The following is a 15,451-nucleotide window of genomic DNA, read 5'->3' as shown; positions in this document are numbered from 1 at the left end:
AGTTGTTGCCGCTCTGGGAGAGGTCCCGGTCTGGGCGGGGCGGGGCGGGGACGTGGGCACGGGGAGGGGGCCCACACTTCCCAGCAGGGAGGGTGTTTCACTTTGCTCAGGTTAGCCTCGCTCTCAGAGGTCCCCTTTAGCTGCGGGGAGTGGAGGGGAGGCCCACACTTTCCTGGGAAGGGAGGGGGTTTCACTTTGCTTCGGTTGGAGCTACCCTGGGGGTCCCGTTGAATAGATGAGAGGATTTTGGTGGGAGGGGGCCCACACTTCCCCAAGAAGGGAGGGGCTTTCACTTTGCTCTAGGTGGGCCATCCGGGAGGTCCCTGTTGGGGCGGGATGGGGACCAGGAGGGCGCCACGCTTTTCCAAGGAGAAAGTTTCACTATGCTCCCTGTCGGTGCCGCCCTGGGGGTCCGGGCCCTTGGCCCCCACTGGCATGGCCAAGCCCAGCTCCCCTAACGTGCAAGGCTGCAGGGCGGGACCGGGCGGGGCAGAGAGGGTGGAAGCGGGAGCGCAGGCACCCCGCCTCCCTACCCCTTACTGGCCCACCCTCTCCGGCCCTCTGCCCGGCCCCGCCCCGCCCGGTCCCTCCCGCAGCCGCCGCCCTCCGGCGCCACTCCGTGGACGGTCCCTCCGCGGCGCGGGGCGCACCATGGCGCGCCGGGCCGCCCTCGTTGTGCTTCTGCTCGGCCTGCTGGGCGCTCTGTCCCGGGGTGAGTAGGTGGAGGCCGGGACCCGGGGAGGGCAGAGGCCCCTCGCCGGGAGGGGGGATGTTATGGGCGGGCGCAGCGCCTGGGCCCATGGTGGAGGCCCACCACCTGGAGGGCCGAGGGTGGGGGCGCCTCCCCGGGAGAGGGTCTTAACCTGGGGAGGCGTTCCTTGAGGGGGCGCTTAGCTGGGGGCGCACGGTCAGGGGTGCTTCGCTAAGGACGCACGACGGGGAGGGCCCACGGGCTAGGGGGGCTCACCGGGTCCCCTCCCTGCCAGGCTGGACGCACTGTGCAATGGGCCGGCCAACGCCCCGAGGAGGCGGCGCGGTTTTCCTCCAACTGCTAGGGCAGCTTGGAGTCACTCCAGAGCCCAAATGTCAACGTTTGTTTTCAGAGTTAGAGACGCTCGGAGTTGGAGGGACCCGGAGGGGGAGGCGTCCCATCTCTACTCCTTAGATTCTCCCGGACTCGCGTTAGCGCGCCTCTTTGCCCCTTGCAGCCGCCCCGTGGGCAGCCTCCAGGGCCCCCCGCAAAATTCCCTGAAGTCCCGGAACCCGGGCTTTTGTTCGGGCGCCCGCGCAGAGGCCGCCAGGGCCGCGTCCGGGAGCCACACCCTGCGTCCCGGGGCCTAAATTTGGAATCCGCTCGGAGCCTAAAACCTGGGGGGAAGGGTTGGAAAACTCAGAAGGGACTTTGAGCCCGGAAAACGTTAAAAAAATACTGGGGCTATGGACGCCGTGCGGGTTCGCGCCTCCTGCGCGACAGAACCTCCGAACAGTGACGAGGAAAGAAACGTTTCTCTTCCCAGATAATAAATGCGCGCCTGCAAATAATCCGCAAAATCTAGACAAGGTAGAAAGAGGGAAAATCCCCTGTAGCCCCCGCTCCACGGAGAACCGGGCCTGTTTCGGGTTATTGCTTTACGGTTTTTTCTGTCTCCCGCCTTCGTCAAAGACAGTTGGGAATGGCGTTTTATAACTTACTTTTTCCACTTAACGGTGCATTTTCACCCAAAATAAGTATGGTCAGACTTTAACGGACGCGCTTGCAGGCGGTGTGGTCTGGGCTGGCCTTACCAGTTTTAGGAATGAGAAGCACGCGGGTGGCTGGACAAGGGCTGCACAGAGGAGACCCGTTTTCGCAGTGAAATGTCCGCAGCCTCAAGCTGAGCACTGGGGACGGGGCTATGCGTCTGGCACTACGCTGTTAGGGACAGTTTCCAACTGATTCCAGCACTTTGTAAATGCGTTCCTTGCATCCAAGATATTACGCGTTTGGTTGGCAGACTTGGAGATGGGGGTGGGGGAGGGGGGACGGGAAGAGCTTACAGTTTGCTGGTTCTTAGTTTCCCGGCGGTGGACTCTGACTCACGGCAACCCCACGCGTGTCCGAGCAGAACTGTGCTCCATAAGGTTTTCAGTGGCTGGATTTTCCTAAGCTGATCGCCAGGTCTTTCTTCCTGTACGTGCAGCTGCGTGGGTTCGAACCGCCAGCCTCCCGGCTAGTAGTCAGGCGCTTAGCCATTTATACTACCCAGGGACTCAGCTTGTGGGAGAGTTCTGGAATTGAGCCTCCTCTTTTTGTCTTTCTCCTTTCTGATGCCTTTCCTCACTCCAGCTGCCTCTACAGAGACAATGCCCACCTACGGTTTTATCTGCTGCCACCGACTGTCCCACTGAGTGATCCACTTATCCATCCGTCCGTTCATCCACTCCTACTGTGTGTCTGGCACCAGAGAGCTGAGTAAGAGATAGTTCTGGTGGTCCAAGAATTTACAGTCTAGTAGGAAAGAAAAAAAAAATTGCTGTCAAGTTGACTCTGATGCACAGCACCCCCATGTGGGTCACAGCAGAACTGTGCTTCGTAGGGTTTTCTGGAAGTAGATTGCCAGGCCTTTCTTCCGAGGTGCTTCTGGGTGGACTTGAACCTCTAACCTTTTGGTTAGCAGCTGAGATGTTTCACCGTTTACACCACCTGTGACGGGAGTGGGGAAGAGAGGCATATAAACAGAAAAATAGGATGCAGGCCAAGAGGGTTGTAATAGTCACATAATTAAACAACTTCCAGCAGCAAGGTGGTGGATCTTGGTGAGCTGGGTGCTTGGGTTGGAAAGTGCTGGGATCAGTTTTGCGATATTCAAATGAAACAGACAAAAAATAAATAAATCGGTTGCTGTCAACTGATTCCGACTCATAGCGACCCTGTAGAGTAGAACCACCCTATAGGGTTTCCAAGGAGCAGCTGGTGGATTCCAACTGCTGACCCTTTGGTTGGCAGCCGAGCTTTTAACCACTGCGCCACCAGAGCAGCCTGACGTTCTGTGAGTCTCCATGATGTGATGTTGAAGTAAACCCCACGGCAGTATTAGCCTGGGAATGCCAGGTTTGCATGCAGACGGCTGTATGCTGAGATTGCTGTTTCTTTGAATAAAGTCCTGGTTACGCTGTGGTCAAGCACTCAGCTAACCAAAAGGTCGGCAGTTGGAATCCACCAGCCGCTGCTTGGAAACCCTATGGGGCAGTTCTACTCTGTGCTAAAGGGTCACTAGGAGTCGGAATGGACTCAACAGCAACGGGGTTTTTTTGTTTTTTTTGGTAGCTTGTGAGGACAGGGTAGGGTGGGGGCTTGGAGCTATGGGGACAGGGAAGTAAGGGGAAGCCAGCTTCTCCCACAAAAAAGCCAAGCCAGGTCTCCTCACAGGTGCCCCATTCTTGTCTCCCCACAACCTGACTCTTCATAGGGTGGAGGCAGGAAGAATCTGTTCCAAAGATACAAACCAAACCCATTGCTGTTGAGTCATCTGCGACTCACAGCGACCCTATAGGACAGAGTAGAACTGCCCCCATAAGGTTTGCAAGGAGCGGCTGGTGGATTTGAACTGCCGATCTTTTGGTTAGCAGCCGAGCTCTTAACCACTGCACCACCAGGGCTCCTGCGGAGATATAAGTAGGGTTTTATCAGGAAACATCGCTTTGGCATTAGTGATACGTAGAATACACGTTCCTTCACGAATATGAATATGTGCTTGGCCTGGCTTCCACTCTGCCTACACAGGGCCATTGAGACGGATATGGATCTCAGTTCTCGTGCTGATAAATAGCACTCATCCTATTTCAGGGTCCTTGGGTCCGGGAAGGAGTCCCTGGGGGTTGGCGGTTCCGATCCACTTAGAAGTGCCTTGGAAGAAAGGCCTGGCGATCTACTTGCAAAACATCAGCCAGTGAAGATTTTGTGGTGCACAGCTCTACTCTGACACACGTGGTGGCCCCATGAGTCAGAGTCAACAGCTGGGTTTTTATTGTTCGGAGCCAGGGACCTGTGGTTCCAGGTTTCCTCTGAAGTTCCCCTGGGAGCAGGCGTGAGGCACTGAGAGAGAGAGTGGCGAGGCTGTGGAGGGAAGGAGCGGACAGTTCAACATTACTGAGAGCTGTGCTTCCCAACAGGGGGACACTCGGCCTGTCTGCAGACGGATTTGGTTGTCACAATGGGGGAGAAATGCTACTGGCATCTGATGGGTGGAGACCAGGGGCGCTGATCAAAACCCTGCAGTGCACAGGATGGCCCCCCGCAGCAGAAAATTCTTCCACCCAACATGTCAGTAGGGTCCAGGTTGAGAAACCTTGGGTTTTAGCACTAGGGACACTGTCTATTTATTGTCCGTCCATCCATTTATCCATCATCCATCTCTGTATCATCTATCCATCTGTTATCTATTGTCTATCTTTTTGTGTCTGTCTTTGATCTATCATTGATCTATCTTTATCATCTATCATCTATTTGGAGCCCTGGTGGCGCAGTGGTTAAGAGCTCGGCTGCTAATCAGAAGGTTGGCAGTTCAAATCCACCAGCCGCTCCTTGGAAACTCTGTGGGGCAGTTCTACTCTGTCCTATAGGGTCGCTATGAGTTGGAATTGACATGACAGTGATGGGATCATCTATCTATCTAGTATCTTTCTTTCTTCCTGTTTGTATCTGTCTGCCATTGGTCTATCTGTATCAGGTATCATCTATCATCTATCTTTCTATATCCATCTATCACTGATGTATCTTTATCATCTATCATCTGTTATTTTTCTATCTGTATCATCTTTATCATCTGTCTTTCTATCTCCGTCATTTCTGCCTCAACATCTGTCTACCTCCATCTATCTGTCTGTCTGTCTCTTTATCTATCATCTATCATCTATCATCTATCTGTCTGTCTGTCTAATCTATCTACCTACCTACCTACCTATCATCTGCCTGTCTGTCTATCTATGTATCTGTCATCTATCTCTGTCCACCCATCCATCCCAGCTGTTCTCCACCAGGGACACCTGTGCCCCCAAGGGAACACCTGGCAATGTCCGAACTCATTTTCAGTCATCAGAATCAGGGAAGAAAGACTGTTGGCATGTAGCAGGGGGAAGCTGCTAAGCACACAGGCCAGAATCCACATCCAAGAATTACCCGCCGCAGACGTCAGTGGTGCTGAGGCTGAGAGACCTGGAGCAGAGAGGCTGCCGCTTGCAGGTGCTGGAGGGAGGGCTGCTGGTAGGTGGGTGCGCTGGCTGAGCACCGTAACCACAGCTGGGAGAGTCCCATCCCGTCCAGACTCTGCTGTGTCTCTGGCAACTAGAACCAGTTTCTGTCTAGCTGACCCCGACTCATGGTGCCCCATGTGTGTCAGAGCAGAGCTGTGCTCTACAGGGTTTCCACTGGCTGATTTTTCTGAAGTAGATTGCCAGGCCTTTCTTCTGTAATGCCTCTGGGCAGACTCGAACCTCCAACCTTTCAGGGACCAGCCGAGTGCCTTCACTGTTTGCACCACCCAGGAACTCCAAAACCTATTGCCATCAATTCGACTCTGACTCACTGCCACCCTGTGTGTGTCCGAGCAAAACTGTGCTCCCCAGGGCATTCAGTGGCTGATTTTTCAGAAGTAGATCACCAGGCCTTTCTTCTGAGGCACCTCTGGGTGGACTCGAGTCTCCACTTTTTTGGTGAGAAGGTGATAGAGCGTTAACCTTTTGCACTACCCAGGGGCTCCCTGATAACCAGAATAACCAGTAAGCAGAGTGACAGAAGGGAGGAATTGCACATATGTGGTGTACGTGAAAGGATTCAGGAGGGCCAAATGCCGGCCATGCGGTGACTTATCAGCAAAGGCCACTTTGTTCTGGGCACTTCCCCGGGAGGCCCGCGCTGTGTGAAAACCCAAACGCTCAGATAAATGCGAATCTCTTCAATTGAAGGCTCCTCAGTCATTCCCCGCCCCACCCAATGAGGCGGTTGTGGGTGATTTTTTTGACAGCCCTTGATGTCCTTTGTCTTGTGCCACTGTGGGTGTTGGTTGACCATTAAGAGTCTGTCTCAATAGATAAGTGGTAACTGTGGTGAAGGGTATGACAGTACACAGTACTGGGGAAGCCAGCACAACTTGTGCAACGAAAGGTCATGGAAGCTCCATAGACACATCCAAACTCCCTGAGGGAGTGAATTGCTGGGCAGAGGGCTGTGGGGACCATGGTCTCGGGGAACATCTAGCTCAATTGGCATAACACAATTTATAAAGACAATGTTCTACATTCTACTTTGGTGAGTAGCATCTGGGGTCTTAAAAGCCTGTGAGTAGCCATCTAAGATACTCCACTGGTCTCATCCCTTTGGGAGCAAGCGAGAATGAAGAGAACAGGATACAAGGAAAAGATTAGTCCAAAGGACTAATGGACCACAGCTACCACGGCCTCCACCGGACTGAGTCCAGGACAACTAGATGGTGCCTGGCTACCACCACTGACTGCTCTGACGGGGATCACAACGGAGGGTCCAGGACAGAGCTGGAGAAAAATGTAGAAAAAATCCCAACTCACAAAAAAAGACCAGACTTACTGGCCTGACAGAGACTGGAGAAACACCAAGAGTATGGCCCCCAGATACCCTTTCAGCTCCGTACTGAAGTCACTCCCCAGGTTCATCTTCAGCCAAGGATTAGACAGGCCCATAAAACAAAACGAGACTAATGGGGCACAACAGTCCAGGGACAAGGTCTAGAAGGCAGGAGGGGACAGGAAAGCTGATAACGGGGAACCCAAGGTCGAGAAGGGAGAGTGTTGACAGCTCGTGGGGTTGGTAACCAATGTCATAAAACAGTATGTGTACTGACTGTTTAAGGAGAAATTATTTGTTCTGTAAACCTTCATCTAAAGTACAATTTTTTAAAAAAAGATTATTACATAACAAAAATTAGAAAAAAATAATTCTAACACAAAAAAAAAAAGAGCAGACTTACTGGTCTGGCAGAGACTGGAGAATCCCCGAGGGCTAGGCTCCCGGACACCCTTGTAACACAGTCAACTTGCACTGCTGTTGTAGTGGCTGTTACCTGTCTTAGAGACATAGGTGTTTCTAGTTCCAGGTGTGAATTAAAACAGAGCACCTTCCTGATTGTTCAGCACACAGTGTGCCTTCTCAGGGAAGGGGCGTAGTAAGGAGGCTTGTTAAACATTTAACGTGGAAAGACTCGGTGTAGCAGAAAGAGGAAAGGGTTTGGAGACTGCGTCTCACACTGATCCAGGTAAACCAGTTACTGTGGAGTCACCCCCCGCCCCACGGTGCCCCCATGTGTGTCAGACTGAAACTGTGCTCCACAGGCTTTTCAGTGGCTGATTTTTTGGAAGTAGATTGCCAGGCCTTTCTTCTGAGGCACTTCTGGGTAGACTTGAACGTCCGACCTTTCAGTTAGCAGCCTAGGGTGTTAACTGTTTGCACCACCCAGGGACTCCTTCTTTGTAATTAAAATAACAAAACCAAACCGCTTGCCATTGAGTCGACTGCAACTCGCGGCGACCCCACATGTGTCAGAGTAGAACTGTGCTCCGTAGGGTTTTCAATGGATCATTTTTCAGAAGTAGATGGCCAGGCCTTTCTTCCGTGGGGCCTCTGGGTGGACTTGAACCTCCGACTCATGGGGACCTCATGTGGTACAGAATAGAACTGTGCTCCATAGGGTTTTCTTGGCTGTAATCTTTATGGGAGCAGATCACCAGCTCTTTCTTCCACGGAGCTACTGGGTGGGTTAGAACCATCAACATTTTGGTTACTAAAACCTCATTGCTGTTGAGTCGATTCCGAGTCATAGTGACCCTACAGGACAGAGGAGAACTGCTCCATAGGGTTTCCAAGGAGCGCCTGGTGGATTCGAACTGCTGACCTTTTGGTTAGCAGCCGAGCTCTTAACCACTGCGCCCCCAGGGCTTCCTTTCAGTTACTAGTCAAGCACCAACTGTCTGTGCCCCCCAGGGACCTTATACACACACACACACACACACACACACACACACACACACAGCATGCATGCAAACATCTATACATACACACAAACAGACACACACTCCCAACAGCAAACAGCTGCCCCATAATGACCAGGTAATTTGTTGCCGTGCAGTCGACTCAGACGCATGGCGACCCCATGTGTCAGAGTAGAACCGTGCTCCATAGGGCTTTCAATGTCTGATTCTTTTGGAAGTAGATCGCCAGGCCTTTCTTCCGAGGTACCTCTGGGTGGACCCGAACCTCCAACCTTTCAGTTAGCAGCCGAGCACGTTAACCCTTTGCACCACCCAGGAACTCCTCAGAGTGATGGGGGGGGGTGGTTATTAACGCAGTCCCCTGGAGCCCCTGGGAGGGCAGGATGCCACTTTCAGGGGTAGGTGGAGCCCTCCCTGGCTGCTGAGGTGCTTACCTGAGGCCAGAAGCCTACCTGGGCCACGGTCTCGCCTGGATTCCAGCGCCAACACTTCTGAGCAGCGTCCCCTCTTGCCTGGGAGCCGGCTGCAGCAGCCTGTGACGCGGTGTGGTTTGCGGATGTCCGCTATCTTATTCAGAAACCATAAGCAGCTACAAGGTCAGCCCAGGTCACTGGGCCGTGGCTTGCCATGTCTGCATTCGGACAAGACAACGAGGCGGAGTGCAGGAAGGGATGGAATTGGAGTGGCACGGAGGAACGTTGCCTTCAGCTGGGGTGGTCGCTCAGCTGATAGAGCCTCCCAGTCTACCTCCTGGGGTGCTGGCGCTGGGTCCCCAGGGTCTCACCTGGATCTCTCTCTAGGCCAGACTTACTTGGCTAACCACTGACCAGTCAGCTCCATCTGATTGAAGCAATGATGTCTCAAACGCTCCCTGTCTGAAACTCCTCATTATTTTCTCCCTGGCCTGCGTCTCCTCCCTTATCCTTAGCTTTTATAATATGACCATTTGCCCAGCTTCGCCATTCCTAGCAGCTCCTCCCTTCCAAATCCGATTTGTTGGCAAATCCTGTTGCTTTAACCTCCGAAATATTTCTCCACCCACCCCCCCCTTCTCCATTTCTGCTTTCTTATTTCAGACCACCTCTCACCCTTGACGTCTTTCCTGGACTAATGCAAGAGCCCCCAGCTAGCTTGTTCCCTGGACCCCTTGGGAACTTTGCTGTATTAATTTCCTAAGGCTGCTATATAACCAAGTACTGCAAATCGGGGAGGAGGCGGGGCTTGGAAGAACAGAAATGTATTGTCTGACAGTTCTGAAGGCTGCGAGCCTGAAATCAGAGCCATGAGCCATGTTGGTTCCTTCTGAGGTTCTGAGGGAGAATCCGTTCCATGCCTCTCTCGCAGCTTCCGGGGATGGCTGGCGTTCCTGGGCTTGGGGCCGCATCACTGCAGTCCCTGGCTCTGTCTTCACATGGCCGTCTTCCCGCTGTCTCCCTGTCTGTCTGTCTCCTCTTCTCCAAGGACATCACTCTTACGGGATTGTTGCTGTGGTTGTTAGTTGGTGTGGACTTGGCTCCGACTCAGAGCGACCTTACGTAGGTAACAGAACAAAACGATGCCTGCCCCTGCGCCATCTTCACAGTTGTTGGTCTGCTCAAGTCCCTGGTTGAGGCCACTGTGTATTTGGAGAGCCTCGCAACGTAGGGGGCTCATCTTCCAGCACCGTATCAGACAATGTTCTGTTGTGATCCATGGGGTTTTTATTGGCTGATTTACAGAAGTAGATCACCAGGCCTTTCTTCCTAATTTGTCTTAGGAAGCCCTGCTGAAACCTGTTCAGCATCACAGCAACACGCAGGCCTCCACTGACAGATGGGTTGTGGCTGTGGGGATGAGGTTCATTGGCCGGGAATCAAACCCGGGTCTCCTGCGTGGAAGGGGAGGGTTCCACCGCTGAGCCACCCCTGCCCTCATGTGACGACTGGCTACTTCTGTTACTGTTGTCAGTTGCAACCCCATGTTGTGTTCCATAGGGCTTGCAAGGCTGTGGCCTTTGGGAAGCAGATCGCCAGGCCTTTCTTCTGAGGCACTTCCGGGTGATTTTGAACGGCCGACTTTTGGCTAGTAGTACAGTGTTCCCCTAACTTCCTTGCTAGTTTTGTGTGTGAAATACTGGTATTCCCTCGTGATAGAATTTCGTGTCTCTACATAATACAAACCAGATGCCAGCTCTCACGTGTGCGGTGGCGTGTGAAAAGTCACCGCCTCACAGGAGCAGGTTAGCATCTTTGTAACATGGGTGAAGTCACAGGCACGATTCCAAGTCGTCCCAGTATCACCTGCGGCCTTGGAGACCTCATAGAGCATGGTGCTTACGCTGTTACTCAAAATGGCTGGCTGATTTTTAAAAAAAGACAGAGAGAGAGAGTTAGAATCTGGGTGCCTTGTCAGGGATGACTCATGTGGCTTGGAAGGGCGGCAGCCACACCCAGCCTGAGTCAGGTCCAGATGAACATCTGGAGGTTTACGCAGGGCTTGCTGGAAACCACAGGGTGTTTTGCTGACGGGCTGGTCTGTTTTCGGGTTTCCTAGGAAACCAGGGAATCCCTGGGTGAAGCAGATAAGTTAACGTGCTTGGCTGCTAACGGAAAGGTTGGAGGTTGGAGGTTTCAGTCCACCCAGAGGAGCCTCAGAAGAAAGGCTTAGCTATCTACTTATGAAAAATCAGCCATTAGAAACCCTGTGGAGCAGAGTTCTACTCTGACGCCCACGGGGTCACCGTGAGTCGGGGTCAACTCCACGGCAACTGGTTTGGTTTGGTTTTTGGTCTGTGTATCTGTGTATTTATAGTCTATATGTCTGTGGAGTCCCTGGGTGGTGCAAATGACTAATGCATTCAGCTGCTGACTGAAAGATAAAGGTTCAAGTCCAACCAGAGGAGCCTTGAAAGAAAGGCCTGGTGATCTACTTCCAAAATATCAGCCACTGAAAACCCTGCGGAGCCCAGTTCTACTCTGACACACTCGGGGTCACCGTGAGTCGAGGTCGACTTGCCGGCAGCTGGAGTTTGGTGTTTTGTTTTTTTCTACTCCAGTATGACCTCATGTTACCGGAACAGATAACAGCTGCAAAGGGCCGATTTCCAAACAAGGTCACACTCACAGGTACTGGGGTTAGGACTTCAGCATCTGTTTTTTGGGTGGGCACTGCTCAACCTATAACAAGGACCCTAGGTAAAACGCTCCCAGCTGAGAGCTTAGGGGTGTCTTGTGTGGTTTGCTGGTCCCGCAGGGATACTGAAGGGAAGGCCAGCCCTGAGGTCACACAGGAAGACCAGTTCTGGCTCTAGGGGTGCGTGGATTCTGCAGGGCTGGGGGTGCGGGGATTCTGCGGGGCTGGGGCTGGGGGTGCGGGGATTCTGCGGGGCTGGCGCTGGGGGTGCGGGGATTCTGCGGGGCTGGGGGCTGGGGGTGCGGGATTCTGCGGGGCTGGGGCTGGACACAGTGGGTGGGCCAAGGGGAGGACACCCCAAGGGGGCTGCATTCCACTGTCCCTTTTCTGTCCTGGCCTGGCCACCTCCTGGGCAGCCTTGGGGGTGAGAGGTCAGTGCCTCTGGTTGACTCGGGGCCCCAGATGCGGGTGTCTTGTGCCCCTAAAGACGGGGAGGAACAGAGTTCTTGCCTTTCCACAGCAGCAGCCTCGGGGGAGACGGTGGTGGGGAGGCCGGCCGCCGCTGGGGCCCCACTGTGTAAGGCACACGTGTGGGGGTCAGCCAAAAGTGTGCTAATGTCAGGGGTGCTCCCTGGAACAGTGAAGCCCTGGGGGGTGCAGGCTGGGCTGGTGGAGGAGGCAAATTTTTAGGGAAACTGGGCCTTAGGTGAGTGGTTACAAGGGGACCCAGGTGAAGCCATACACAGGAGAGCGTGTGGGGGCCAGGTGACGGGGGGGGGATCAGGAAGGGGGTCCAGGCGTGAGACAAGGTGCTACCCAGACACACACACTCACACAGCACATGCACACACACACACATCACACACTTTATTCACACACCCCACACTTACTATACGCACACTGTCATACATACCACGTTCACACACACGCCAACGCATACACACCCCATAGCGTATGCATACAACTGTGCACATTTACACACATATACATATGTGCCCACACAAACCATGCATACACACACAAACACTTGCACACATATATACAAACTCAGATGCGTGCACGCACACACACAGAGTTACAGAACACAGCATGTCTGTAGGGCTAGGCTCACCCACACATCCAGAGGCGGCCTCTCAGGCTTCCACTCCGTGCTTGCTGAGAGGTGGTTCCCCATCTCGTCCTGGGGTTGGAGAAGCTCCGCCTTCACTCCCCTTTCGTCCAGCAAACGGTGCAGACGGATGTTTCAGATTTCCCTTGTGTTTCCTTTTTTTGAATCCATCAGAGATGTCTGTCTTAGTCATCTAGTGCTGCTATAACAGAAAGCCCACAAGTGGATGGCTTTAACAAACAGAAATGTATTATCTCACAGTCTAGGAGGCTAGAAGTCCGAATTGAGGGCGCCAGCTCCAGAGGAAGGCTTTCTCTCTCTGTCAGCTCTGTGAGAAGGCCCTTGTCATCAATCTTCCCCTGGTCTAGGAGCTTCTCAGCGCAGGGACCCCGGCTCCAAAGGACGCGCTCTGTTCCTGGCTCTTCTTTCTTGGTGGCATGAGGTCCCTCTCTCTCTGCTGGCTTCTCTGTCCTTTTATCTCTTGTAAGATAAAAGGTGATACAGGCCACACCCCACGGAATCTCACCTTACATGGTATCAGGGCTGTGACCTGAGTAAGGGTGTTGCATCCTAACCCTAATCCTCTTTACCATAACCTAATCTTGCCTCATTAACCGCAGGCAGAGATTAGGCAGGCAGGATTTACAACACACAGGAAAATCACAGCAGATCACAAAATGGAGGACAACCACACAATACGGGGAATCATGGCCTAGCCAGGTTGATATGTATTTTGGGGGGACACAATTTAATCCACAGCAATGTCCATGAAGAAATAGTGTTGGCGTTTTTTAAATAAATTCATGTCAGTGAGATATACGATAGCAATGTGATCATGGCTGTTGGCTTTTTCTGTAGATTCACGGATTTTTTTTTTTTCTTTCTGTGGTTTCCTGGCGTGTCTTAATATTTTTACAGCAAGCACGTTTTGTTTTTGTGGTTAGAGAAAGATTGTTAACAAAAAAGAAACCCCTTATTCTTTGTGGGGTTTTTTCCCATTGTATGCAAATTGCTATGGATCTGCTTTTCAAGAATAATACACAAAGATGGTCACATTTTTCCCATGTTTTAATTACTGCTAAACCACACTAAGGGAACAAATTGTGTTCCAAATGGCTGAGGTAGTCTTCTGTTCAGGCACGAAAGCAAGTATTCAGAAGGAGAGAAATCACAACACCTATAAAATTGTTTACAGCTGTTGAATAACCACCCACATCCCCAAATGCAGGGAAACAGCATGCTCTTTCTTCTTATTTCCTTAATTTTCAAGTTTACTGTTGTTTTTCTGATTTTTAACTTAATTCTTTTTTTTTTTTTAGGCCAAGATTTGGATTTGCTAGATGCTCTTGGTGGTAAGTAATGATAAGAGTATTTTAAAAAAATCCAGTCAGTGTTTTATTTTAACACAGTAAATATATTTACACATGTATATCCATCCATCTGCTGATGGACAACCACCAGTCTACTTTCTGTCTGTCTGTCTGTATTTGCCTGTTCTCCATATTTCAGAGAAATGGGATCACACAATATTTGTCCTTTTGTGTCTGCTTTATTTCACTCAGCATGATGTTTTCACGGTTCATCCATATATACCTGCATATATATATATATATATATATATATATATATTTTAAATAATATTTTATTGTGTTTTCAGTAAAGGTTTACACAGCAGTTGAGGTTCCCGTTCAACAACTTTTACACAAGTCGTTCAGTGACATTAGTTACGTTCCTCACAATGCGTGAGCCTTCTCATTATTTCCATTCTGGTTGTTCTGTTTCCCTTCATCTAGTGTCCCTGCCTCCCTCACCTTCTCATGTTTGTTTTAAAGTCATGGTTGACCCTTTGGCCTCGTAGAGGTGCTTTTTTAAAGGAGCGCAGTACCTACGGGTGATACTCTTTATTTTGTGAGCCAGTCTTGGCTAAAAGGTGCAAGGTTCATCCATGCTGTGGTGTGTACCAGAACTTCATTCGTCTTTACGGCTGAGTAATACTCCCTTGTGTGGATGGACCTTGTTGTGTTTGTCCGTACGTCTGTTGATGGACCCTTGGGTTGCTTGCCCCTTTGGTCTACTGCTAACAGTGTACAATTTGAAGTGTACAATTCAATAATTTTTTAATACATTTAGAATATTTCCATCACCCCCCACCCCCAAATTCTCTTGAGCCTGTCTGCAGTCAATTCCCTCTCCTATCCCAAGCCCCTGGCAACCACTGCTCTGCTTTCTGTCTCTGTGGATTGGCCTATTCTGGACATTTGATAGGAAAGAAATCATATAGAATGGGGACCTTCAGGAGCCGTGGTGGTGCAGTGGTTAAGAGCTCGGCTGCTAACCAAAAGGTCAGCAGTTCAAATCCACCAGCCACTCCTTGGAAACCCTATGGGGCAGCTCTACTCTGTCTTATAGGGTCACTATGAGTTGGAATAGACTCAACGGCAATGGGTTTGCTTTTTGGTTTTTTAGGTGGTCCTTCATGACTGACTTCTCTCACCCAGCATCACATCTTCAAGGTTCGTCCATGTTGTAGCAGGCATTGGGACTTCATGTCTCTTAATGGCGGAGTGATACTCCATTGGGTGGATGAATCACATTGTGGTTGATGGGCATTTGGGTTGTTTCTAGCTTTTGGCTGTTGTGAATAGTGCCACAGTGAACGCTGGTAGATAGGTTTGTGTTTGTGTTCCTGCTTTCACTTCTTCTGGGTGCATACCTAGGAGCGGAATTGCTGGGTCGCTATGAGTCAGAATTGGTTTTGGTTTTTTGGATGGTAGTTCTGTGTTCAACTTGTTGAGGAACCACCAAACTGTTCTGCACAGCAGCTGCACCATGTTACAATCCCAGAAGCAGTGAGCGAGGGTTCTGTTTTCTCCACGTCCTTGCCAACACCTGTTATTTTCCGTGGCAACTGATAGCCGTAGCGCAAGGCAGGCCGCTTTGTGTTTTACGTACATTTATGTCATTTATCATCTTCACCTTGTTGCTGATTATAGGTCTCTATGCATTTGCCTCTTCTAGACATTTCACATAAGTGGGATCAGACAATATTTTTCCTTCTTTGTCTGACTTATTTCACTGACGGTCATATTTTCAAGGTTCATCTGTATTGTGGCATGCGTTGGGACTTCATTTCTCTTTATGGCTGAGTAGTGTTCCAGTAACCCTAAGGGGCAGTTCTACTCTGTCCCGTAGGGTCGCTAGGAGTCAGAATCGACTCCATGGCAACGGGCTTGG

At 51.3% G+C, this 15,451-nt stretch overlaps 1 protein-coding gene across 2 annotated transcripts in view; it reads left to right on the top strand.

Moving 5' to 3' along the window:
- Window positions 1-598: 598 nt before the first annotated feature.
- Window positions 599-15,451, top strand: part of CD99 (CD99 molecule (Xg blood group)) — a 35,018-nt gene continuing 20,165 nt past the window's right edge. Inside the window, exons 1-2 of one of the 2 annotated variants that reach the window (XM_023739462.1) lie at window positions 599-712; window positions 13,537-13,569. In XM_023739462.1, the coding sequence (XP_023595230.1) occupies window positions 652-712; window positions 13,537-13,569 (94 nt within the window). In that variant the 5' untranslated portion in view covers window positions 599-651. Of the gene's footprint in view, window positions 713-10,895; window positions 11,103-13,536; window positions 13,570-15,451 lie in introns of those variants that run through there. The other variant, XM_023739463.1, reaches the window with a different exon arrangement.

The sequence above is a fragment of the Trichechus manatus genome, unplaced genomic scaffold (genome assembly GCF_000243295.1).
Source record: "Trichechus manatus latirostris isolate Lorelei unplaced genomic scaffold, TriManLat1.0 scaffold00134, whole genome shotgun sequence".
Lineage (NCBI taxonomy): Eukaryota > Metazoa > Chordata > Mammalia > Sirenia > Trichechidae > Trichechus > Trichechus manatus.
This window is presented reverse-complemented; position numbering and strand designations above follow the sequence as displayed.